The sequence below is a fragment of the Salmo trutta genome, chromosome 12, assembly GCF_901001165.1.
Source record: "Salmo trutta chromosome 12, fSalTru1.1, whole genome shotgun sequence".
In the NCBI taxonomy this organism is placed as follows: domain Eukaryota; kingdom Metazoa; phylum Chordata; class Actinopteri; order Salmoniformes; family Salmonidae; genus Salmo; species Salmo trutta.
In genome coordinates, this window is record NC_042968.1 from 55610796 (window position 1) to 55636195 (window position 25400).

The window sequence follows — 25400 nt, forward strand, 5'->3', positions numbered from 1 at the left end:
CAGAAGACAGTTTAACAGGCTATACTCACAACAGCAGTGCTAAAGACAACTACCCACAAAATCCCCAGGTGAAAACAAGCATCTAATATATGACTCCCAATCAGGAACAACGACGTACAGCTGTTCCTGATCGGGAGCCACACAAACCACACAGAAATAGACAGACTAGAAAACCATAGAAAACCAACACTAGAACATATACTCAAACCCCAGACTACATAAACCAAACACCCCTTTAATAATACACACAACCCCAACCATACAAAACAAATACCCTTCTGCCACGTCCTGACCAAATTATAATACAATTACTCCCTCTGCTGGTCTGGACGTGACGCCAATAGTGAATTTTTTAAACAGTTACAGTTTAATGGCTGTGATAGGAGAAAATTAAGTATGGATCAACAACATTGTAGTTACTCCACAATACTAACCTAAATGACAGAGTGAAAAGAAGGAAGCCTATACAGAATTAAAAAATGCATTCTGTTTGAAACAAGGCACTAAAGTAAAACTGCAGAAAATATAGCAAAGAAATTAACTTTATGTCCTGAATACAAAGTGTTATGTTTGCTACAAATCCAACGCAACAATTTTCAAGCATGGTGGGGGCTGGATCAGGTTATGGGTATGCTTGTCATCGGCAAGGACTAGAGAGTTTGTTTAGGCTTTCCAACATACACTGGGAGACAAATTCACCTTTCAGCAGGACAATAACCTAAAACACAAGGCCAAACATACACTGGAGTTGCTTACTAAGATGACATTGAATGTTCCTGAGTTGCCTAGTTTCTGTTTTGACTTAAATCTGATTGGAACCAACTTGACAGAGCTTGAAGAATTTTTTAAAGAATAAATTGCACATTTTGTACAGTCCAGGTAGGCAGAGTTCTTCGAGACTCACAGCTGTGGAATAAGTCAAGGGGTATGAATACTTTCGGAAGGCACTGTACCGTTGACCTTTTTGTACCCCAGGTAATAACGTGGTACCCTAAACATTTTGTACCACAGGTAACAACGTGGTACCCTAATCATTGTTTTTTTATATAGAATGAATAAGTAACCAAGAGATTGCAAGTTCAAATCCTCAAAGAATGAACTCTACGTCAAGTGTCCTTGGGCACTGCTAGTTTTACCTTGATGTTATGTTGGTTGTGATTATTTTACAATTATTTACTTTATTCTGGGCAGCTTTTAGAGCAAAGTGCAGAAATGTATTCTTGCCAATAAGTCTATGGCCATATCTCTTTCACGCTCGCAGATCTGGTGGTGTCATTGCACTCTTGTAGGACATTTCAGGTTGCTAGCGACCAAGAGATTATTAGTTCAAATCTTCTTTAAGGCTGAGTCCCAAGTGTGGTCACAGTATGAAATTATACAAGATTCCTTACACTAATTCAAATTAGAATACAGCAGCATACTGTCATTTTATGGAAATAACACCTTCAAGTTGTTATATTTACTTTATTTTTACTGCAACTTTAGGCAAAGTACAGAAATGTATTCTTGCCAATCTCCATTATGTCCACAGACCTGGTGGCGCAGCAGGAACTTCAGGTAGCTAGCAACCAAGAGGTTGTGAGGCTAAATCTCAAGTAATCAGCATACAGCAGCATACTGTCCTTCAACATTAACACCTGAATTTAGCTGTACAAATACAAATAAATATTTAACATGAGATCGTGTTTTCATTTGCTCACATGTTGTCATGTGTAGTTTCATGTTAAATCCCCATGTTGTCATTTTCTTTTTACATTCATTTCACGAGATCATGTACACAACGTGCTTACATGTTATCACGTGTAATTTTAATTTATCACATGTAGCTTCACATGATGTCACATGTTATCACATTAACTTAACATTAAATCCCATGAGATCACACAAGATCACGTGTTCACATGTTTTTTTCCTGTAAGAGCAACCAAGCAGCTGATATATGGGGAATAGGAAGGAATCTTTTCCATCATTTTATTCTAGAACTACCAAGTCAACAGAAATTGATGTTTTTTAGCATTCCATTGTCAGAAAGGCCCATTATGCTATTCTCCTCTCAACTGGTATTGGCTAATGGAATGTTGTTTTGATGATTGTGATTGATTGGAACTGACATTCATCTTTGCTAAAGCATCATCAGCCTGTTGGTCTGTTTGTGTTTTGATAAACATCAATTAGTATATTTTTACCATTATGGTGTGTTCTTACATAGCACTCGTTATTTTGTGGTGGTCTTAGCCCCCTGTTTGACTGATGGCTCTCACCCCACACTCTTGGCTGTAGTTAGTCTCATTTTTCATTTTTTTATTTTCATTAAACTTTTGTTTAACCAGGAAAAGCCCATTGAGACACAGAGTCTCTTTTGCAAGGGAGACCTGGCCAAGAAAGCAGCAGCAGTCAATATGTAATTTAGCAACATTTATCATTATCATTCAGAGCGTGTCTCTTGTTGTGTTGTTTTCTCCAGTGAAGTCCCAGACGGCCCACCCCAGACGAACCCAGAGACAGTTCTCCCACTCTGCTGTGGCGGACAAATCAGCCTCCATGATCAATGGCAGGAGTCAGCTCTCCACAGAGGTACACCACCTTACCATAACTCATGCGATTGATGATGTGGTATTTGAGCAAATACTTTATTGATCTATTTATATTTTGTTTTCTCTCTCTCTCTCTCTCTCTCGCTCTCTCTCTCTCTCAGGTGGATGACCTCAAGGCCAAGGTTAGTGTTGCCGGGGTAACGAGTGACAGCTCTGTGACTGACAGCAGGGTGTGGGACACAGTGGACTCAGAGGTCCTCCTCCAACAGGCCACCGTCACCCCTCCACCCCTACCTCCCTTCGGACTAGAGGAGCAACAGTGCCCCTTCGTCTCTTATTCTTCTTCTCCCTTGTCCTCCGCTGCTGACCGAGCCCTCGCTGGACTGAACAGCCTTTCCCACTCATACCTAACCAATCAGAGAGGGAGCCCACCTCTGGAGTCACCTAACCTCAGGTATCAAGCTCATTCATGCAACCCCCTGCTACTCAAGCCATTGGGTTTCTTTTTAGATCAAGAGAAGTTCTCTTTCAATTATTTGTTTCGATATCTCACGTGGGATATGGCCAACTCCCGTATCGCAAACATGCTCTCCGAAGCCAGGTAGTCTCAACGTATAAACCCTCAGAGGCCCCGAAACTATGATGGGGCAGCAACTTTAAAGAGGAAAGGGTCTAAACCATCTGACCCAGATGGATTATTGGGGTCAAGTTTAAGGAGCTTCTTTAGCACTTCAGACTCAGTGACTGCCTGCAGGGAGAAACTTTGTAGCGGGGCAGGGGAAAAAGAGGGAGGAGCATTGGGGCTAGTCACATTAGAAGGGGTGGGAGATGAGGAAATCTTGGCCGGGCAAGGAGACATGGCTAAGTCAAATAGGAATCCTGATGAAGTGGTGATTGAAGGTCTCAGCCATGTGCTCCTTGTCGGTAACAACCACATCATCATCATTAAGGGGCATGGGCAGCTGTGAGGAGGAGGGTTTATTCTCCAGGGGCCGGATTCACAAAACACTTCTTACACAAAAATTGAAGAAGCTTCTTAAAAAAAAAGAAGTTCGTAAGTGCAATTCCTCAACAATATCTTAAGATTGAATGATTTTCTTATGAACTCTTCAAATATCTTCTTGAAATGTTTGTTGTTAGGCAACCAATTTAGTTAGCTATCTAGCTAGCAATTGCATCATGTTAGCATATTTTGTACTGAGATTACTGTTCTAAAACATGTTCTTGGGTTTAAAATAATCAATACTGAAACTTTCAGATTAAGTTTGAGTGAATTAAACATGTTCAATTGCTTTCATGAGCTTTTTCTCTCACTGCACTGAGTTTAAGACAAGGGTTTAGCTATTTTGGAATTAAGAACATTTCCAATAACTTTATTTTCAATAATCTAATTTCTTCTTAACTTTTTGCTTAAGGAAAAACATAAGAAATAGCGCAAGAACATTTCCAAGAACCTTTTTGAGGAATAGCAACTTTGCTTAACTTTCTTAAGTCTACAGTTAAGGAAAAAATGGCAACTAAGAAATGCATTCTTAAGAAGGTTTTGTGAATCTGGGCCCAGAACTTCTTGGGGTTAGACCCACAGAGAGAGAACTGCTCCTTAAAATAACTAACTTTGGCCTTCTGGATAGCCTGAGTGCACTTATTTCTCATTTGCCTGAACGAGAGCCAGTAAGCCTGAGTATGTGTGTGCCGAGCCTTTTGCCAAATGAAATTCTTGAGGTGGAGTACATTTGCCAGATCACGGTCGTACCAAGGGCTGAACCTGTTTTTCATTATAATTTTCTTTATGGGGGCGTGTTTGTTAACAATACCACAGAAAATATAAAAAAAGAAGGTCCAAGCGTCTTCATTAGAGGGGATTAAGCTGATTCTATACCAATTCACAGAGGCCAGGATCATGAAGTAAGGCTTGCTCATAAAAAATGTTTTGCAAGTGTCTATGACAAATCAGGATAGGTCATTTCACTGAGCAGCCATTACGAACAGTGATCACTAAGGTCATTACAGAAAACACCAGACTGATACCTATCAGGATTATTTGTGAGGATAACATCAAGGAGAGTAGCCTTTTCTGGGTGTTTGGAGTCATACCTTGTGGGATTGGTAATAATCAGAGAAAGATTTAGGGAGTCCCATTGCTTTAGGACTTGGTCAGGTGGTTTAAGCATGTCCCAGTTTAGGTCACCTAGCAGGACAAATTCAGACTTAGTGTAAGGGGAAAGGAGAGAGCTTAGGGCATTTAGGGTACAGGCCGGTGCTGATGGTGGACGATAACACCCAGCAACAGTCAACAAAGAGCTATTTAAAAGTTTATTGCTTAAAACCAGCAAATCAAATTATTTGGGGACAGACTTGGTGGAGACAACCGAGCACTGAAGGTGTTCCTTGGTAATGATTGCCACTCCACCACCTTTGGAAGATCTCTCTTGCCGAAAAGGTTATAACCAGAAAGGTTAACATCAGTGTTGAAAACACTCTTTCTTAACCACACATCTGGATTGGAGCAGTGAACCCACACTTTCAATTGATCCATTTTAGTTAATAAGCTTCTAGTGTTAACCTGCAGAAAACCCAGGCTTTTACGAAAGCAGAAATCAGTGAAGCAGACAGCAGAGCATAAGTCAGAATTGGGGCTTGCAATAATAGATGGGCCAGGGAGTACATGCACATTTCCAGATATCATCAGCAGCAATACAATCAGGGCACAGCAGAGGACAGTGAGATCTCTGCAGTGTTGATTTATGACATTTGAATGTGCATTAGATGGCAACAAGATCATACTGTACAGCAATTTCATCAGGTAACATGAATACAAAGCCAGCAAGAGGTGGTTAGAATAAGATGGGAGGCCAAGAGTCTGTGTAACCAGTAGAGAGTCAGAGTCCCGAGTGTGGGAACAAACATATTCTGTCCCACGGTCGGATAAACAAGCAAGTTCATAGTCAACAAAAAGCACACAGGAGTCATGAGGCAGATAGCATAAAGCACCAGAAAAAAATATAACTTGGGGCTAGCCATTGTAAGTTCATAGTCACTCGCCCCAACTGTGCGTGTGTGTTGGAGGCGAGCGAAAACTCGGGAGAGAGGGGGGAGTGTGGCGGGGGTACCTGTACCAGACAGGGGGAAACAGCTTAAAAAGTAAAATAAAGGTAGTTCAAGAGCATTGAGATATCATATCTGCATTGTTGACTGAAAGAAACCAAAAGTTCTGTATCACAGTTCTGTGTTACTGTACTGTGATAATAAACTGAAGATTACATGTCATGTAAGATTACATATATTGCTAGTTCTTACCTGAACAAATATATTCAGTATTTTCTCATAGTGTGAGGCTTTCTCTGTGTGGATACTGTATGTGCAATCCCATACTGTATGTGCTGAAGCCAATTAATTTATTTTTACCTTGCGCCAACTGTTGGTGTCAGCACTTAGAGTATGGATATGAGGAGGCTGTAGTAATAATATAATATATGCCATTTAGAAGACACTTTTATCCAAAGCAACTTACAGTCATGCGTGTACAGATTTTACGTATGGGTGGTCCTGGGAATCGAACCCACTATCCTGGCATTGCAAGCGCCATGCTCTACCAATTAAGTTACAGAGGACCACCAGTACGTTCAGATGAGCCTTTATGTTGACGTTCCCTCCTCTCTCTCTCTCTCCCTGACAGCCCCAGTCCGGTAGCTCTAGTGATTGACAGTGAGGAGGAGGGGGTTCGTAGTAGCGGGGACGACACCTCCCCAGACCTCACCTGTACACGCACACACTCTGCCTCCTCAGCCGGTGACCCCACCCCCAAAAAGGTACCAGGCAGAAGCTTTCTTGTCCACCCTCACACACAGAGACTCACATAAAGAAATGCCATAGTTTCTCTCCTCCTCCTTTAACAATCTGACTGACTATTCCACTCCAAAGGAGGTTGTAAGGACCAATATATTAGGGCCTACTATAAATCTAAAATGTATCACCATTGTGTTGACCTAAGTGTTTGTGTTGTGTTGTATTTTTCCAGGATATGGGCGACCAGAAGATCAGACACCGCTCCTACTCCTACTCCTCCCCCAAGATCAGCCTGCTGCCCTCCCGCTTCTCCCATGACACATCAGCCCAGCCTGCGACATCTGACCTCAGCCCAGGTTAGTGTCAGTGGGACCTTTTACAGTTATTAACCCCCCCCCCCCCCCATTGAGAAACCCTTCCTGAGAACTTTCCCACTAGGCACACAATGGTTGAATCAACGTTGTTTCCATGTCATTTCAAAAAAATTACATTAAACCAACCAGGAATAGATGTTGAATTGACGTCTGTGCCCAGTGGGTTATTACTTCGATTGGAATAAAGGTGACAGGGTTTTTTGAGAACAAGATGATATTGATAGTCCCATCACTTCCAATGCCTTGTTCGTCTTTGTATGTTTGGTCCTGTCCTTCTATGTGTAGTAACGGTCTTCAAAATGGATAAAAGGTAAAAAATACAGTTCTGATAAATGTTACAGCTGCATAAGGGAGTAAGACACTCAACTCTTTTTTAATAAAAAATATTGATTGAATTATAGCACATAAAAAATGGTATAATGAGAGAGACAAAATCTATGGAATCCAGACATTTTGGTGTGACTTCAGGTATTCCATTGAATGTAAAATATACAGTGCCTTCAGGAAAATTCAGGCCCCTTGACTTTTTCCACATTGTGTTACGTTACAGCCTTATTCTAAAATGTATTGCATTGTTTTTTCCCTCATCAATATACATACAACACCCCATAATGACAAAGCAAAACGGTGTTTAGAAATATTAGCTAATTTATATTAAAAAAAAAACTGAAGTATCACATTTACATAAGTATTCAGACCCTTTACTCAGTACTTTGTCGAAGCACCTTTTGCATTAATTACCTCATCAAGTCTTCTTGGGTATGATGCTATAAGCTTGGCACACCTGTATTTGGGGAGTTTCTCCCATTCTTCTCTGCAGATCCTCTCAAGCTCTGTCAGGTTGGATGGGGAGCATTGCTGCACAGCTATTTTCACGTCTCTCCAGAAATGTTCGATCGGGTTCAAGTCCAGCCTCTGTCTGGGCCACTCAAGGACATTCAGAGACTTGTCCTGAAGCCAATCTAGCGTTGTCTTGGCTGTGTGCTTTAGGGTCGTTTTCTTGTTGGAAGGTGAACCGTCGCCCCAGTCAAGGATCTCTCTGTACTTTGCTCCGTTCATCTTTTCCTCAATCCTGACTAGTCTCCCAGTCCCTGCCGCTGAAAACATCCCCACAGCATGATATTTCCACCACCATGCTTCACCGTAGGGATTGTGCCAGGTTTTCTCCAGATGTGATGCTTGGCATTCAGGCCAAAGAGTTCAATCTTGGTTACATCAGACCAGAGAATCTTGTTTCTCTTGGCCTGAGAGTCTTTAGGTGCCTTTTGGCAAACTCCAAGCGGGTTGTCATGTGCCTTTTAACATAAAGGCCTGATTGGTAGAGTGCTGCAGAGATGGTTGTCCTTCTGGAAGGTTCTTCCATCTCCAAAGAAGAACTCTAGAGCTCTGTCAGAGTGACATTCGGATTCTTGGTCACCTCCCTGACCAAGGCCCTTCTCCCTTGATTGCTCAGTTTGGCCGGGCGGCTAGCTCTAGGAAGAGTCTGGGTGGTTCCTAACTTCTTCCATTTAAGAATAATGGAGGTCAGTGTGTTCTTGGGGACCTTCAAAGCTGCAGAAATGTTTTGGTACCCTTCCCCAGATCTGTGCCTCGACACAATCCTGATTTAGATATGTGGATTTGTCTGTCTGCATTCTTTTCTGAGTGGCGACTTTGTTTACATAATCATCTAATCCAACATCTACATTTTCTATCCCACGAAGGGAAACACTTACTGTAAGTAGACCATTTTCTCTTCTCTCTGTTCATGTAGCTGCCGTGTCAGTGCGTTTAATCCCCATCGATATATCAACTTTGATAAACACGTGGGCCAAAACCTTTTAGTCCAATGTCGATGATTCCCGATGATACTCCTGTCCTTTTGAGACATCGTTTCACACTTTTCCCCGATTAGGGAAGTCCAAGAGAAAAGGGGATTTGCACAGGTAACTGTATGAATATTGTCAGTTTCTATTTTGAAAACAGTCTGTGAAGTGACAGTTCGTTGACAATTGGTTATCCACTTCTCAAACACAGGTGAGCGTGGCTTGAGCCTTGCTACTATATGACTAGGGCCCGTATCCACAAAGTGTCTGAGAGTAGGAGTGCTGATCTAGGATCTTTCCCTATAATCTTATTCATTGTGATCTAAAACTGATCATCCTAGATCATCACTCCTACTACGCTTTTTAGACACAGGCCCTGGATTGATCTTATCTGAGCTAGTCTCTCTCTCTTCACTTATTTGGTTTGTCATGGGAGTTTGGCTGGTACAGGAAGCAGTAGGCCTACTGTCTGTTATTGGATTAGCATGCTCCCTGTGTCGTCACTAACTAACTGTAGCCACTTCAGTAGATAATCAATACTGTTTTTAGCTAACATGTAACTAACGAGGGACCTCTGACCTTCTCATCCAATGGGTTTTGAGAAGGAGGCGAGAACAGAGGTCGCAAGGAATTAAGGAAATGCAATTGAGATTCTCCCCCTACATGGCTCTGGTCACATCTTTGCCTCCCTCTGTTCCTTTGAGTGGCCTAGTGAGTGCTATGTCCACTCTACCCTGTAGATGGCGTGTTCCACAGTGTGAGCCACGGGCGGTGTCGCCTTCAGGCCCTCTCTCTGTCTAAATCTATGTCTCTACTCCACCCTGCTAGTAAGTACAGCTTACCTTAGATCCTCTATCCTCCACCACTCGCTCTGTGCTAACACTAGGCATGGCAGACATGTGGCTACTGTGTGTGTGTCCGACGTGCAGGTGCATATGTATGTACAGTACCAGTCAATAGTTTGGACACACCTACTCATTCAAGGGTTTTTCTTTATTTTTACTATTTTCTACATTGTAGAATAATTGTGAAGACATCAAAGCTATAAAATAACACATGGAATCATGTAGTAACCCCAAAAAGTGTTAAACAAATAAAAAATATATTTTATATTTGAGATTCTTCAAAGTAGCCACCCTTTGCCTTGACGACAGCTTTGCCCGCTCTTGGAATTTTGTCAACCAACTTCATGCGGTAGTCACCTGGAATGCATTTCAATGAACAGGTTCATTTGTGGAATTTGTTTCCTTCTTAATGCGTTTGAGCCAATCAGTTGTGTTGTGACAAGGTAGGGGTGGTATACAGAAGATAGCTCTATTTGGTAAAAGATCAAGTCCATATTAGGACAAGAACAGCTCAAATAAGCAAAGAGAAACGGCCGTCCATAATTACTTTAAGACATGAAGGTCAGTCAATCTGGACATTTTTTTCCAGAACTTTCCTTTCCTGTGCAATCGCAAAAACCATCAAGCGCTATGGTGAGAATGGCTCTCATGAGGACCGCCCCAGGAAAGGAAGACCCAGAGTTACCTCTGCTGCAGAGGATATTAACTGCATGTCAGATTGCTGCCCAAATACATGCTTCACACAGTTCAAGTTCAAGTAACAGACAACATCAACTGTTCAGAGGAGACGGTTGAATTGAATTTCTGCAAAGAAACCACTACTAAAGGACACCAATAAGAAGAAGAGACTTGCTTGGGCCAAGAAACATGAGCAATTAGACCAGTGGAAATCTGGTCTTTGGTCTGATGTGTCCAAATTTGAGATTTTTGGTTCCAACCGCCGTGTCTTTGTGAGACGCAGAGTAGGTGAACGGATGATCTCCGCATGTGTGGTTCCCACCGTGAAGCATGGAGGTGTGATGGTGTGGGGGTGCTTTGCTGGTGACACTTGTCTGTGATTTATTTAGCATTCTGCAACGATACGCCATCCCATCTGGTTTGCGCTTAGTGGGACTATCATTTGTTTTTCAACAGGACAATAATCCAAAACACACCTCCAGGCTGTGTAAGGGCTATTTGACCAATATAGGAAAAATAAAGAAAAACCCTTGAATGAGTAGGTGTGTCCAAACTTTTGACTGTTACTGTAGGTGTGCTTGTATGTCAGTGTTTATGTAGGGTGAGGGCATAGGTAAGTGCATTGGCTGGCTAGGCTATCCTGCCAAATCACAGTGTAAGCTCAACATTGCGGGGTGGGGGGGTGGGGGGGGTCATCCCTAATGTTGCTCATGCAGTTTCATTTCACACAGAGGGTTCATGTTCTGTCTTGTCCTCCACAGAACGGAGAGAGTTCAGCCTATCAAAGCAACCTCAAGAAAAAAGGTATCTATCCACTGATGTAGAGTGTTTGTCTAAAGTGAATCTGACATTTTCACAGTTCCATACAGTTCTCCCCTAATTCCCAGGCTCTCCAGCCTTAACCAAGACTACTTGGTTGGTTGCTGGGCGACCGAGGGCTGTATCTCTGTCGTAGAGTTCCTGGTTGTCTTCATATCAAGAAAAGGTGTGGCAGGTAGCCTAGCACTTAGAGAGGCTAGCCAGCAACCGGAGGGGTTGCCAATTCAATATCCGGGTCTGACTTGTAAAGTCTGGCGGGAAGTGAGCTGGCAACCGCATGGTTGTTGATATCAAATCCTACATGCCGTTGTGCCCTTGAGCAAGGCACTTAAACCCCCACAATAACAGCTCTTTGTTTAACTCCAGGCTTTGATTGTATAACTTTGTTAGTGTGCCACAGATTGTAGGGCTGTTTTAACCCTGTGTCACAGGTAGTGGCGTACAGATATGACACTTTTTTTTTATCAGTACCCAAACTGTTTTTGTAGACTGAACTGCAAGCCCATTGTGCTCAGACAGTGTTTATTTAGCAATGCAAATGTTGTCCAATGCAAATTTCAAATACAAGTCCTGTGCTCAGATGAAGTTAGGCTAATACACTGTAACTTTGTGACACAGTGAGTGTAGTAGGATTTACTGTATAGTATCCTTTGAGTAAATGGCTCCAGCAAAAGTGGGACGGACAAAGAAAAGGCATCCTCTTTGTTTCCTGCTTCACTATGTCCTTCATTGTGATGAGATGCTGCCGGGAACCATGCCAACTGCATTTGTCCTCCCTCTGTTCAGGAGTTAAAATGTCCTGATCGCACACGGTCACAGCACTATAGCGCCCTCTAGAGTATGTTTCCTGTACCTGTGCGCATGTTAGTGTGTGTGTGTGTGTGTGTGTGTTCATGTACTGTATGTATCAGAGCTGTGTGTGTGTGTGTGTGTGTGTGTTCATGTACTGTATGTATCAGAGCTGTGCATGTGTGTGTGTTCATGTTCATGTATCAGAGCTGTGTGTGTGTGTGTGTCCCCCTAGGGAGTTAAAGTTCCGTAAGCGTGCCCAGTCTGCAGACGACGAGGGCAGCGTTGAGCTGGCAGAGTCCCTCCAACACCTCACCCTCTCAGAGTTCCTCAAAGAGTATGTGGGCATCGCCCCCTTCTGGGCTGACAGCCCTGGCCCTTTCTCTCCACTGGGCAGATAGCCCATAGCTTTTAACCCTACAGTAACTCCCCTGATCTGGAAGCCAGCCATCTAATTCCTAGCTTCAGCCTCTAACCCCTTTTAAGCCAACCATTTTAACCCTAGAACTCCCCTGTGTGCATCGTGACATTTAACGTCTACGTTTGTGCCCACAGTGCTCTCTGCCTAGCATGGCATCAAAAATAACCTTTCGAGATCGCACTTGTATGCTGTTGATGTCAATGAATGAACCATGTTTGATTACCATACGTGTGCTGCATGTGTCTGTAACTACTACTGTGTCACCCTTAACCCATAGTGCTCTACCATTGACCTCTGACTCGGGGTGAAAATCAATTGCTTTGTAACACTAAAACTTGTGGCAAATGAGCTGCCACCAACTTTAAGTAGACGACACCTTAATGATGGAGTTTTGAACAGACTTTTTGTTTGTCTTAATTCTGTAATAAACATCGATGGTTGGCTTTGTGTGGTGCATGTGCTCCAACTGTACACTTGATCCAGCCTGGTATGACCGTCACAGGCTGATTGAACTACTAACCAAGTACCATGTTTACTATAAGGCTTGTGCTTTCATAAGTTGTATGCGGAGTTTATACGTTTTTGTTTCCACGTGGCCTCATTAGCTAGGTTTCCATCCAATTGGTGGCAGATTTTCATTTGAATGTTCTAAATTTCAACTCTACTGAAGGTTTTGACACAAAACACATTGAGTTATGTAGCATATGTGCCCACTCTGGTCTTCGCAAGTGCGCTCAAGCCAACAACTCGCAGATACATGAAGAGATTCCTGTTATAGGCAAAAGAGCGAGATACTTTTTAATTGTCAAAGGGAAGAAAATTATCGATCATCATGTCACCAGAATAAGACCCTCGATATTTATTGAAAGCAACATCAAGCTCATTACCGTACACTTTCACCACCCTGTGAAGTTCATAACTTATTTCATCTGTAGTAAAAAGGTTGGATGGAAACCTGGTTATAGATGAAATACTAAGTCAGAAAATTACTACTCGCAGAAACGACTGAGTAATAATTAATTTGAGGTGACCAGGCAGAAATAAAGAAAGATCAGCAAATAAGACTGGTATGGATACCGTTTATAAAAACCAACAACATATGGAAAGTCACATATGATGCTGACCCCGTTGCGTCTGAACAGAATTGAAGAAGAGGAGTGGGACAAGTACAACATCCCTTCCAAGGTGGCGTCAGAGAAATACAAAGTGATTCGTACCTTCAGCTTCCTCAAGAGCCGGATGTCGAGCACACGCAACAAGAACAAGGTAAACACTATTTTAACACTAATCGTGAGACTAGGTCAGCACTAATCTTGCCGCCAGACTTTACGTTTAGAGCATATGCCATGTTCAGAGACGTACTCAACTAGACTAAATAATCACAGACAGAATGTACACACCGACTGACTCACATGTAATCTACACCTCAGTCTAGATCTAACGATCTACAGCTATAAGGACTGCAGGACATACCCATAAAGGGCTGTAAAAACAGTATAATTGACTGTCTATTATCACAAAAAAAATAAGTTGCTATTATATATTCTATCTATTATCACTTAATTATCGGATACAAGAGGCTATTATCAAGCGATTTTGGGTCATTGAAAAGCACTATATAAATACCATGTGTTATTATAATAATAATAATGATAATAATATTTATTATCATCATCCCAACCCTTCTCCTTATACGATAGCATTCACATCAGGATCTGTGCTTCACGTGATAACAAGAAGCAGGAAATGTTTTGGGAAATAACTGTAACCCAAAACACCACTCAAACCCTTGTGTAGCTTCTTTCCTTTTAATCATAAACCCTTTGTTGGTGGATCCGCATTTACAACCCCCCCCCCCAATGTGTTAATGCACTGCTCCGTCTCCTTCACAGTGGACTTTAAAATGGGCTAAAATAAGGCGGGGATCCTTCTCACTCAAACTGCTTCAATTCTAGGCTTCTTCTAGGCTACTTCATAGTACAAGTAACCTGACTGATATTGCTTTAAGTTACAATTACATGATATGCTTTGATGGATTGTGGCTGAAGGGTTTTGATGTAGTTACAGTATATGGGTGTGCAATAACCAGCCTATCCATACCGCTGATGTTCACCCCTGTGAATCTACCCTGGTTTTCCAAGGGGAAGGAGAAGGAAAGGGAGAAGGAGGAGAAAGACAAGGACAGGCAGCAGAATGGACATCGCTTCTCCACGGGGTCCTGTGCTGGACCCACTGTCTGTCTGGTCTGTGACAAACCTGCTACTGGCAAGGAACTTTTGCACTGCTCCAGTAAGTAACACAGTTAACTCAATCAATCCGTCAATCAAAATGTATTAATAACAGCCTTTTTACATCAACAATTAACCAGTAGTACGTCAACTGATCAGTCTAAATAAACAACAATTTGTCGCCCAATGTTACAAACATACAAGCGTATCTCAGTGATCTGTACACCTCTGAACAATGTAAATGAATAGAAAAATATCACATTTATGGATAATACAGTATATCAATACATACTGTAACTCAAGGAAAATATACTGTATAGGCTTTTTTTTGCATTCGACAATGATAATATAATTGACAATGATGGGGCGGCAGGTAGCCCAGGGGTTAGCGCGTTGGGCCAGTAACCGAAAGGTTGCTGGATCGAATCCCCGAGCTGACAAGGTAAAAATCAGTCGTTCTGCCCCTGAACAAGGCCGTTAACCCACTGATCCTAGGCCGTCGTTGAAAATAAGAATTTGTTCTTAACTGACTTGCCTAGTTAAATAAAATTTAAAATAAATATATTTAATTCGCAAAAATTTTGCTGGACAATTGTAGAACTTAATTAATATACGATCCTATTCTATTTCCAGTCTTTCGTTTCTTCTCTTTATGAACCTGTCTCTCTCTCCCTCAGGTTGTACACTCATGGTCCATAAGGGTTGTAATGACTTTGCTCCCCCTTGTCTAAAGGTGAGTTTCAGCCTGGATACTTCTGCCTCGACCCACAATCAAACACATAAACAGACATGGCTAAACTAGTCCAGTGACACATCTACTACTCATCTCTCTCGTTGAACAATGTGATCTAGTTGTAATGTTTGGTTGTCTGGTATCCTACTACCCTTCCTTTTGTTAATCTTTGTTTTAAAACTATAGAAACTTGTGAAGAACCGAACGGCATCCCTCCCGCAGAGTGAGTGTTACATTGTAGAGTTCAAGGGTCACTGACTAAGGACCTTATGACTGATGAATGTGTTTGTTTTTTATTCATGTTTTTCTTTCTTTCTTTCTGCCTGCATTTTGTATTTATATTTGATGTGTGTATTTTCTGTAATTCATGGCTCATCTGTTAAAGAGACCTTGGTCTCAATATGACTCCCTGATAAAATAAAGGTTAAATAAAACATTTAATTAAATGTCACAGCTCTTTGTTGTCATCATGTGAAGCACACAGGAAGGAATGCTGAAACAATAACATTCCTCCCCTCCTTCATACTTCACAGTGCGAGACAGTCCCTCTTCATGTCTGATCGCCACCTCAGCCTCTCTACCTATGATGAGCCAGAGGGACAGGAGGGAAACAGCCTCCCTCCCCAACCCCCTCTCCAGGAGCGTCCCCTCTGCCACTGACAGGTCAGCTAAGCATCCGCTCACTCACACAGTCACTCACTCTCAGTATATTACAGTAAGCTTGTGATGAAGATTTTTTTGCAATAATGCTTATGTCATTGACGTATTGTCACTCTCCCAGCAGGCTTACCGAGAGTCCGGAAGTGGAGTCTGACAGGAGATGGGGTCCTGGCCGATCAGAGGAGCTCCTACAGACCACGGAGTCGTCCTCCACTGACTCCTCCCTCGGAGAAGGTACTGCAAGGACGGGAACCCAGAAGGGACACTTGGAAAAGTGATCATAACGGTTAAAAGGGAAAAGTCACCATCATGTTCTTTTTGTCCCCCCTCTCGTCCTGTAGAATGTGTGGACACCGGTCTTCACAGCGACCTGGCTGCTGATGCTCTGGACTACGAGGCTGAGTCTTGGAGTCTGACGGTGGAACACAAGTTTTGTAAGAAGCAGGACAAACGGGTGGTCAAGAGACAGGACGTCATCTATGGTGAGCTAACGATGTACTCAGAACAGTTGAACCACCATATGTAACCTAACCCTGCTGTTTTGTAGTACAGTTTTGAGTTATGAATGAGTTATAACTTATGAAATGTTATGGGCCGTAGCACAGGAATGTTTACGGTTTGTTATTATGGCATGTCCAAGGGGTATGTTTGTCTACAGGGACCTTTGTCATCTTTGAAGTGTGGGTAGTTGGACTTGGAGGGGATCAGTTTGAGCAAGACGAGACGCGGAATCGCAAACATTTACACGTAATGCGTGGTTGTTTGGGATCCTGCGCAGTCTGACTGCAGTGTAGCAGATCTCAAACACGCACTGTTTTTGTGTGTGTCCGTCCTCTCAGAGTTGATGCAGACAGAGATGCACCACCTCCAAACTCTGTGCATCATGGCTGAGGTCTTCCGGCGAGGGATGAGGGAGGAGGTCCAGCTGGACGCCGGCGCCGTGGGGCGTGTCTTCCCCTGTTTGGACGAACTCCTCATCCTCCACCACGACCTCTTCAACTCCATGAGGGAACGCCGCCACAGCTCCGCCCAGCCATACGGGAACAGGAACTACGTCATAGAACGCATCGGCGACGTTCTGCTGCAACAGGTGCACTGTTAAAATGAAGTGCTTGTAACAACAAGGAGACAAAAACTTAACTTTTCTGGAGTGGGGTCGGGACGGAACAGTATTGTACTTTCTGTCATACGGTCAGGAATCTGTGGAGACAGAATTAACTTACAACCCCTAAAATGACATGGAAGTGCTGATTCTCCCACAAAACATGGATAAACACATATGTTTTTTTGTGTGTGTCTGAAACATTGCCAACATCCACTCACTCTCTCCTGTAATTCAACCTCAATAGACATGACTGTCGTATTAATGTTCTGTGACTGATTTTCAATATGAGTGCCTGTGTAATTTCTCATTTCTGGTGCAGTTTTCTGAAGAGAACGCAGAGAGGATGAAACAGGTGTATGGAGACTTTTGCAGCCATCACACTGAGGCAGTCACCTTCTTCAAAGAGCTACAGCAACACAACAAACGATTTCAGACCTTCATCAAGGTACGGGCTTGTCTGTTTATGACAACTCTATCAGCCTCAAGAGTTACACTACATGGCCAAAAGTATGTGGACACGCCTTCAAATGACTGGATTCGGCTATTTCAGTCACACCATTGCTGACAAGTGTATACAATTGAGCACACAGCCATGCAATCTCCATAGACAAACATTGGCTTTAGAATGGCCCGTACTGAAGAGCTAGGTGACTTTCAACGTGGCACCGTCATAGGATGCCACCTTTCCAACAAGTCAGTTCGTCATATTTCTCCCCTGCTAAAGCTTCCCCGGTCAACTGTAAGTGCTGTTATTGTGAAGAGGAAACGTGTAGGAGCAACAATGGCTCATCCATGAAGTGGTAGGCCACACAAGCTCACAGAACGGGACCGGCGAGTGCTGAAGCGCATAGCACGTAAAAATCGTCTGTCGTCGGATGTAACACTCACTGCAGAGTTCCAAACTGCCTCTGTAAGCAACGTCAACACAATAACTGTTTGTCGAGAGCTTCATGAAATGGGTTTCCATGGCCTAGCAGCCTAGGATCGCAAAGTGTTGGCTGGAGTGGTGCAAAGCTCGCCGCCATAGGACTCAAGCAGTGGAAACACATTCTCTGGAGTGATGAATCACACTTCACCATCTGACAGTCCAACGGACAAATCTGAGTTTGGCGGATGCCAAGAGAACACTACCTGCCCCAATGCATAGTGGCAACTGTAAAGTTTGGTGGAGGAGGAATCATTTTCTGGGGCTGTTTTTCATGGTTCGGGCTAGGACTCTTGGTTCCAGTGAAGGGAAATCTTAACTCTACAGCATACAATAACATTCTAGACTATTCTGTGCTTCCAACTTTGTGGTAACAGTTTGGGGAAGGCCCTTTCCTGTTTCAGCATGAAAATCCCCCCGTGCACAAAGCGAGGTCCATACAGAAATGGTTTGTTGAGATCGGTGTGGAAGAACTTGACTGGCCGGCACAGAGCCTTGACCTCAACCCCACTGAACACCTTTGGGATGAATTGGAACGCCGACTGCGAGCCAGGCCTAATCGCCTAACATCAGTGCCCGACCTTGCTAATGCTCTTTTGGCTGAATGGAAGCAAGTCCCCGCAGCAATGTTCCAACATCTAGAGGAAAGCCTTCCCAGAAGAGTGCAGGCTGTTATAGCAGCAAAGGGGGGACCAACTCCATATTAATGCAGATGATTTTGGAATTAGATGTTTTCTGAGCAAGTGTCCACATACTTTTGGCCATGTGGTGTATCTTGAGACGATATTTGGAGAAATGATCTGTCCTTACAAGTTAAATTATCTTAAATATTCCACTTGTGACTAATTATTCGATGTTGATTGTCTGTTTCTATAGCAACAAAGTAATAACTATTTGGTGCGGAGGAGAGAGATCCCAGAATGCATCTTGTTGGTGACCCAGAGGATTACTAAGTACCCTGTTCTGTTGGAGAGGATTCTACAGTACACCCAGGGTCGGTCTGTCTGCCTTTCTCTGCTCTGCTGCCCACTGCTGTTAGGATCAGATAAATCAAATCGTGATAACACGACCAGGCTCCTTTTTTTGTTGGACAGGTGGTTGTACCATACAGCTCAGCTATCAGTGATAATATACAGCAGTTACAGTAACAGATGACATGAAACGTTTGTTGTGTTGTTTTTGAAATGTTACTTCCATACTGATATGGGGCTGGTAACCGGAAGTATAGTTTTGATCCTACTACTTCAATGTGCCTGAATATTTTCTCTCTCTCTCTCTCTCTCTCCTCCCTCGATCCCCCCTCTCCCTCTTTCAGAGGACAGTGAGGAGCACAGGGACCTCTCCAGAGCTCTGGTTTTGATCAAGGAGGTGATCGCGGCTGTAGACCTGAGGGTCAGTGAGTTTGAGCAGGGTCAGAGGTTACAGGACGTCCTAAACCGGATGGACAACCGTAGTGCTGCCAAGCTGAAGAACGGACACGCCTTTAGGAAGCAGGATGTTCTGGTGCCAGGCCGGACCCTCAAACACCAGGGCCTGTTACTGTGGAAGACCGCCACCGGACGACTCAAAGGTCTGAGGCACTGATCTATCAATCAATTAATCAACCAATCAGTCAATCAATCAACCGATCAAGCAATACACGAATCAGTCAATCAATCAGTTTCACACTAATGATCGTATTGATTAGGGATAACATTGTTCACAATTGTTTTGCTGTCTCTTATCTCTGCAGATGTCCTGGCTCTCCTTCTCACAGACACACTGATCTTCCTACAGGAGAAAGACCAGAAGTTCATATTCGCTGCTGTGGTATGTCTGTGAAATGGTGACATTTGCTATGGAATAAGACAAAATAAACTCTACCGTTCAATTCAGTTCCTTTGGACTCGGTCTGGTAGCTTTGGGCTACTGCTCTCCATTTTATTATATCGGAGGGGTTGGGGGAAAAAAGCATCCTGGATGAACTAATAAAGTATATCTGATCATATATGGGGGATTGAGACTCAAAAAGACATGTCCACGTTTACATCAGTGAGTGTTGGCACCCTGTTTTCATTCAATTTACTAATGCTCTCTCATCCTCCCATACTGTCTGCTCCTCAGGACCAGAAGCCCCCAGTGATCTCTCTGCAGAAGCTGATTGTCAGGGAGGTAGCCAATGAGGAGAGAGGGATGTTTCTGATCAGTGCATCGGCCGCGGGTCCAGAGATGTACGAGGTCCACACCTCCTCGAAAGACGAACGCAACACCTGGATGAGACACATCCGAGAGGCTGTGGAGAGGTCAGTAAGGGGTGTGGGAAGGGTGTAAGTGTGTGTGTGTGTGTGAATGCTTATCACTGTCTGTCTGTCTGTCTGTCCAGCTGTCCAGAGGATGAGGAGGAGAACACTAACGAATCGGAGGAGGAGAGAAGAGCATCTGAAGCCAGAGCCCAGAAGATACAAAGACTACAGGGTAATATGCTACTGTATATTCATAGCATACAAATAGCTTGTCTGCAATGATCCTTTCACTTTGATTAGCCCACATTTTCTATAGTATTGTCAAGTAGTGTGTGTTTGTGGATTGTGGATGCATGAAGAAACTGCACATTACTTTGTGTATCATTTCTATGTTTATTGTGTAATACTGACTGTAAAGTGCTATTTGTGTATCACTGACTGCTTGATTCTGTGTGTCCATTGTACATGAATAGCTTTATGTTGCATTTATCTATCAGAGAGCCTGTCCAGTCAGGACCATCAGATATGTTCTAGTCTGGAGGAGAAGCTACAGATCTATGCTGAACTGTCTGCACTGAGGGGCGGCACCCAGGAACCACACCCTGAGCCACGCCTACTGGTCCAGCCACACCCAGAGGAGGTGCCCCGGGCTGCAGTACTGCTCACTGCCGCGCTCCGAGAGGGTCAGACGAGACTCCGCACTTTTAGCCTCACTGACCATTGTTAGCATCATGTACATGTTGACTATTTCCTGTTGTAGAGTGTCCAATGTCTTTGTCTGTCTGTGGGTCTTTTTGTCTACAGTAAATTCTCTTTCTCCCTCTCTAATCACCCATCTCCTCTCTCCTTCTCCAGCTGAGAACATGAGGACCACTCTGTCCTCCAGGACCTGCTCTCCCTCCAGCTTCTGCAGCCCTCACAGGGACCCCCTGTCCCACCCTGTGTCCCACCCTGTGTCCCCAGCCAACCCTCCTACCCTCATGGACACCCCCACAGACGGCGAAGCCTCACATGGGGACCCTGATACCAGGGACGGGGAGTGGTCAGCCTCCCAGGCCCTCGTACTGCAGTCACTGACTCAACCCCACACTGGGGACACTAATAATATCAACCTTAAGGTAGGTCTTCTATACAAGGTTTTGTTTTCTACCATAGATATTGAACATGTTAGCCATAACACCAAGTGGCTCAAATACAAATGGGATTTGTAGTTGTAGCCATAAGCTTATTGTAGTCTTTAGCTGCTGAGGTGTACGTCAGTCTGTGTTCATATTGGCCTTGGCTTCTCACCTTCCTCCACCTTCTTATGGTGGTGCAACATTGCTGGCCCAACAGTTGTTTAAATAATTGAACACCATCTATTAGAATTTCATTTCAGCCTTAATGTGCTAAATTATTAATATCTAAATAATACAGGGAAAGTCAATTTAGCTCTCAAATGTACCGTCTCATTAAAAATAGATGCATAGTAATATCCCAATTTCCTCGGCCACATTTGTGCTACCGTTAGCATCTTGTCCTGGCTGTGAGGTGAATGACTATGATAAAAGAGAGTAATATTGACTGAATGTAATGTAGTGTATAGAGCAGGGGTACTCAACTTTTACCCGACGAGGTCCGGAACCTGCTGGTTTTCTGTTCTACCTGATAATTACTTGCGCACACCTGGTGTCCCAGGTCCAAATCAGTCCCTGATTAAAAGAGGAACAATGGGGGGAAAATAATTGTGGAATTGGCTTCAAGGTCCAGAGTTGAGTTTGCGAGGTATAGAACCTTCAAATTCAAATCTGGACCTTGAGGCCAGTTCCACTTATTTTTTGTTATTCTTCCCCTCTAATCAGGGACTGATTTAGACCTGCTGGGACACCAGGTGTGCGCAATTAATTAACAGGTAAAACAGAAAACCAGTAGTCCTCCAGACCGCATAGGGTAAGATTTGAATAACCCTGGTATAGAGCAATGCAATGTACAGCACGTGTCAATCTCATTCCACGGAGGGCTTAGTGTCTGCGGGTTTTTGCTCTTCCCTTGTACTTTGATTGATGAGTTAAGGTCACTGATTAGCAAGGAACGCCCCTCACCTTGTTGTCTAGGTCTTAACTGAAAGGAAAAACAAAAACCAGCAGACACTAGGCTCTCCATGAAATTAGTTTGACACCCCTGGTGTACAGATTCTGTGCACAGACACTACCAGACCACAAAGTGGCACTATATACTTACATGACCACATAGACTTCTCAGACAAATTGACTCTCTTTAGAAAATGTGCCATGTGATAAGAGGAGAAGATACTGTACTCTCACCACTACATTCTAGTCTAGTCTAGTCTGGGAGTAAGACCGTATTGGCTGGCTTCAACTGATATGGGTATACACTAGTAGTAGGAGACAAAAACTCCCTTGCCATCTACTGTAGAAGTGAACTGTTCATCTTCAGATACCAACACACTGAAATAGAACCAGGACATGTATTCCTTAACAGTTTTTCATAAAAGGAATATCATTTGTGAAGTGATTAAGTCATCTACAGTGGCTTGCGAAAGTACTCACCCCACTTGCCATTTTTCCTATTTTGTTGCCTTACAACCTGGAATTAAAATTGATTTTGGAGGGGGTTTGTATCATTTGATTTACATAACATGCCTACCACTTTGAAGATAAAAAATATGTTTTATTGTGAAACTAAGAAGTGTGCATAACTATTCACCCCCCCAAAGTCAATACTTTGTAGAGACACCTTTCGCAGCAATTACAGCTTTCTAGTCTCTTGGGGTTTGTCTCTATAAGCTTGGCACATCTAGCCACTGGAATTTTTGCCCATTCTCCAAGGCAAAACTGCTCAAGCTCCTTCAAGTTGGATGGGATCCGCTGGTGTACAGCAATCTTTAAGTCATACCACAGATTCTCAATTGGAATGAGGTCTGGGCTTTGACTAGGCCATTCCAAGACATTTAAATGTTTCCCATTAAACCATTCAAGTGTTGCTTTAGCAGTATGCTTAGGGTCATGGTCATGCTGGAAGGTGAACCTCTGTCCCAGTCTCAAATCTCTGGAAGACTGAAACAGGTTTCCCTCAAGAATTTCCCTGTATTTAGCGCCATCCATCATTCCTAACCTGTTTGGAGAGCTCCTTGGTCTTCGTGGTGTCCCTTGCTCAGTGGTGTTGCAGACTCTGGGGCCTTTCAGAACAGGTGTATATATACTGAGATCATGTGACACTTAGATTGCATACAGGTGGACTTTATTTAACTAATTATGTGACTTCTGAAGGTAATTGGTTGCATCAGATCTTATTTAGGGGCTTCATAGCAAAGGGGGTGAATACATATGCATGCACCACTTTTTTTCTTTTTTATACACTGCTCAAAAAAATAAAGGGAACACTTAAACAACACAATGTAACTCCAAGTCAATCACACTTCTGTGAAATCAAACTGTCCACTTAGGAAGCAACACTGATTGACAATAAAGTTCACATGCTGTTGTGCAAAAGGAATAGACAACAGGTGGAAATTATAGGCAATTAGCAAGACACCCCCAATAAAGGAGTGGTTCTGCAGGTGGTGACCACAGACCACTTCTCAGTTCCTATGCTTCCTGGCTGATGTTTTGGTCACTTTTGAATGCTGGCGGTGCTTTCACTCTAGTGGTAGCATGAGACAGAGTCTACAACCCACACAAGTGGCTCAGGTAGTGCAGCTCATCCAGGATGGCACATCAATGCGAGCTGTGGCAAGAAGGTTTGCTGTGTCTGTCAGCGTAGTGTCCAGAGCATGGAGGCGCTACCAGGACACAGGCCAGTACATCAGGAGACGTGGAGGAGGCCGTAGGAGGGCAACAACGCAGCAGCAGGACCGCTACCTCCACCTTTGTGCAAGGAGGAGCAGGAGGAGCACTGCCAGAGCCCTGCAAAATGACCTCCAGCAGGCCACAAATGTGCATGTGTCTGCTCAAATGGTCAGAAACAGACTCCATGAGGGTGGTATGAGGGCCCGACGTCCACAGGTGGGGGTTGTGCTTACAGCCCAACACCGTGCAGGATGTTTGGCATTTGCCAGAGAACACCAAGATTGGCAAATTCGCCACTGGCGCCCTGTGCTCTTCACAGATGAAAGCAGGTTCACACTGAGTACATGTGACAGAGTCTGGAGACGCCGTGGAGAACGTTCTGCTGCCTGCAACATCTTCCAGCATGACCGGTTTGGCGGTGGGTTAGTCATGGTGTGGGGTGGCATTTCTTTGGGGGGCCGCACAGCCCTCCATGTGCTCGCCAGAGGTAGCCTTACTGCCATTAGGTACCGAGATGAGATCCTCAGACCCCTTGTGAGACCATATGCTGGTGCGGTTGGCCCTGGGTTCCTCCTAATGCAAGACAATGCTAGACCTCATGTGGCTGGAGTGTGTCAGCAGTTCCTGCAAGAGGAAGGCATTGATGCTATGGACTGGCCCGCCCGTTCCCCAGACCTGAATCCAATTGAGCACATCTGGGACATCATGTCTCGCTCCATCCACCAACGCCACGTTGCACCACAGACTGTCCAGGAGTTGGCAGATGCTTTAGTCCAGGTCTGGGAGGAGATCCCTCAGGAGACCATCCGCCACCTCATCAGGAGCATGCCCAGGCATTGTAGGGAGATCATACAGGCACGTGGAGGCCATACACTCTACTGAGCCTCATTTTGACTTGTTTTAAGGACATTACATCAAAGTTGGATCAGCCTGTAGTGTGGTTTTCCACTTTAATTTTGAGTGTGACTCCAAATCCAGACCTCCATGGGTTGATAAATTGGATTTCCGTTGATTATTTTTGTGTGATTTTGTTGTCAGCACATTCAACTATGTAAAGAAAAAAGTATTTAATAAGATTATTTCATTCATTCAGATCTAGGATGTGTTGTTTAAGTGTTCCCTTTATTTTTTTGAACAGTGTATATATCATTTTTTGAATCAAGTTCTTTTTATCGTTTCACTTCACCAATTTTGATGTCCATTACATGTAATCCAAATAAAAATCTATTTAAATTACTGGTTGTAATGCAACAAAATAGGAAAAATGCAAAGGGGGATGAATACTTTTGCAAGGCACTGTACCAACATGGGAGACTAACTGTTAGTCGTGTGTTTGATGTCTTCTTCAATAACAGGTGGCTCAGAGTGTCCAGAGCTTGACCCAGTTACTCTACAGTCTGCAGGTGAGCTCATCCCACACAAACTCTCTCTCACACACACACACACACACACATGCACGCACACACACGCACACTTTGCATCTATGCATCTATCTCAGTCACTCATTTCCATTTCCCACAAAGACCAATTGTGTTCTCAAATAAAATATAATCTAACTGTATTTGTCACATGTACCGAACTGGTGTAGACTTTACCGTGAAATGCTTGGTTACAAGCCCTTCCCAACTATGCAGAGTTAAAAAATAAAATAGTAACACTAGAGGAATAAAATACAGTACAGGGAGCAC

General features: G+C 43.6%; 1 protein-coding gene across 3 annotated transcripts in view; it reads left to right on the plus strand.

Annotated features, from left to right (window-relative positions):
* The window catches only part of LOC115203824 (rho guanine nucleotide exchange factor 28-like), a 103089-nt gene that overhangs the window by 44728 nt on the left and 32961 nt on the right, over nt 1-25400 (plus strand). The window contains exons 10-33 of one of the 3 annotated variants that reach the window (XM_029768853.1): nt 2465-2574; nt 2696-2988; nt 6211-6343; nt 6553-6676; nt 9240-9326; nt 10784-10826; nt 11866-11967; nt 13194-13317; nt 14193-14340; nt 14957-15012; nt 15199-15235; nt 15546-15675; nt 15794-15906; nt 16014-16154; nt 16512-16762; nt 17097-17222; nt 18579-18696; nt 19018-19272; nt 19435-19511; nt 19806-19984; nt 20065-20156; nt 20422-20607; nt 20780-21042; nt 25068-25115. In XM_029768853.1, the coding sequence (XP_029624713.1) occupies nt 2465-2574; nt 2696-2988; nt 6211-6343; nt 6553-6676; nt 9240-9326; nt 10784-10826; nt 11866-11967; nt 13194-13317; nt 14193-14340; nt 14957-15012; nt 15199-15235; nt 15546-15675; nt 15794-15906; nt 16014-16154; nt 16512-16762; nt 17097-17222; nt 18579-18696; nt 19018-19272; nt 19435-19511; nt 19806-19984; nt 20065-20156; nt 20422-20607; nt 20780-21042; nt 25068-25115 (3236 nt within the window). The remainder of the gene's footprint in view (nt 1-2464; nt 2575-2695; nt 2989-6210; nt 6344-6552; nt 6677-9239; nt 9327-10783; nt 10827-11865; nt 11968-13193; nt 13318-14192; nt 14341-14956; nt 15013-15198; nt 15236-15545; nt 15676-15793; nt 15907-16013; nt 16155-16511; nt 16763-17096; nt 17223-18578; nt 18697-19017; nt 19273-19434; nt 19512-19805; nt 19985-20064; nt 20157-20421; nt 20608-20779; nt 21043-25067; nt 25116-25400) is intronic. The other 2 variants (XM_029768854.1, XM_029768855.1) reach the window with 2 other exon arrangements.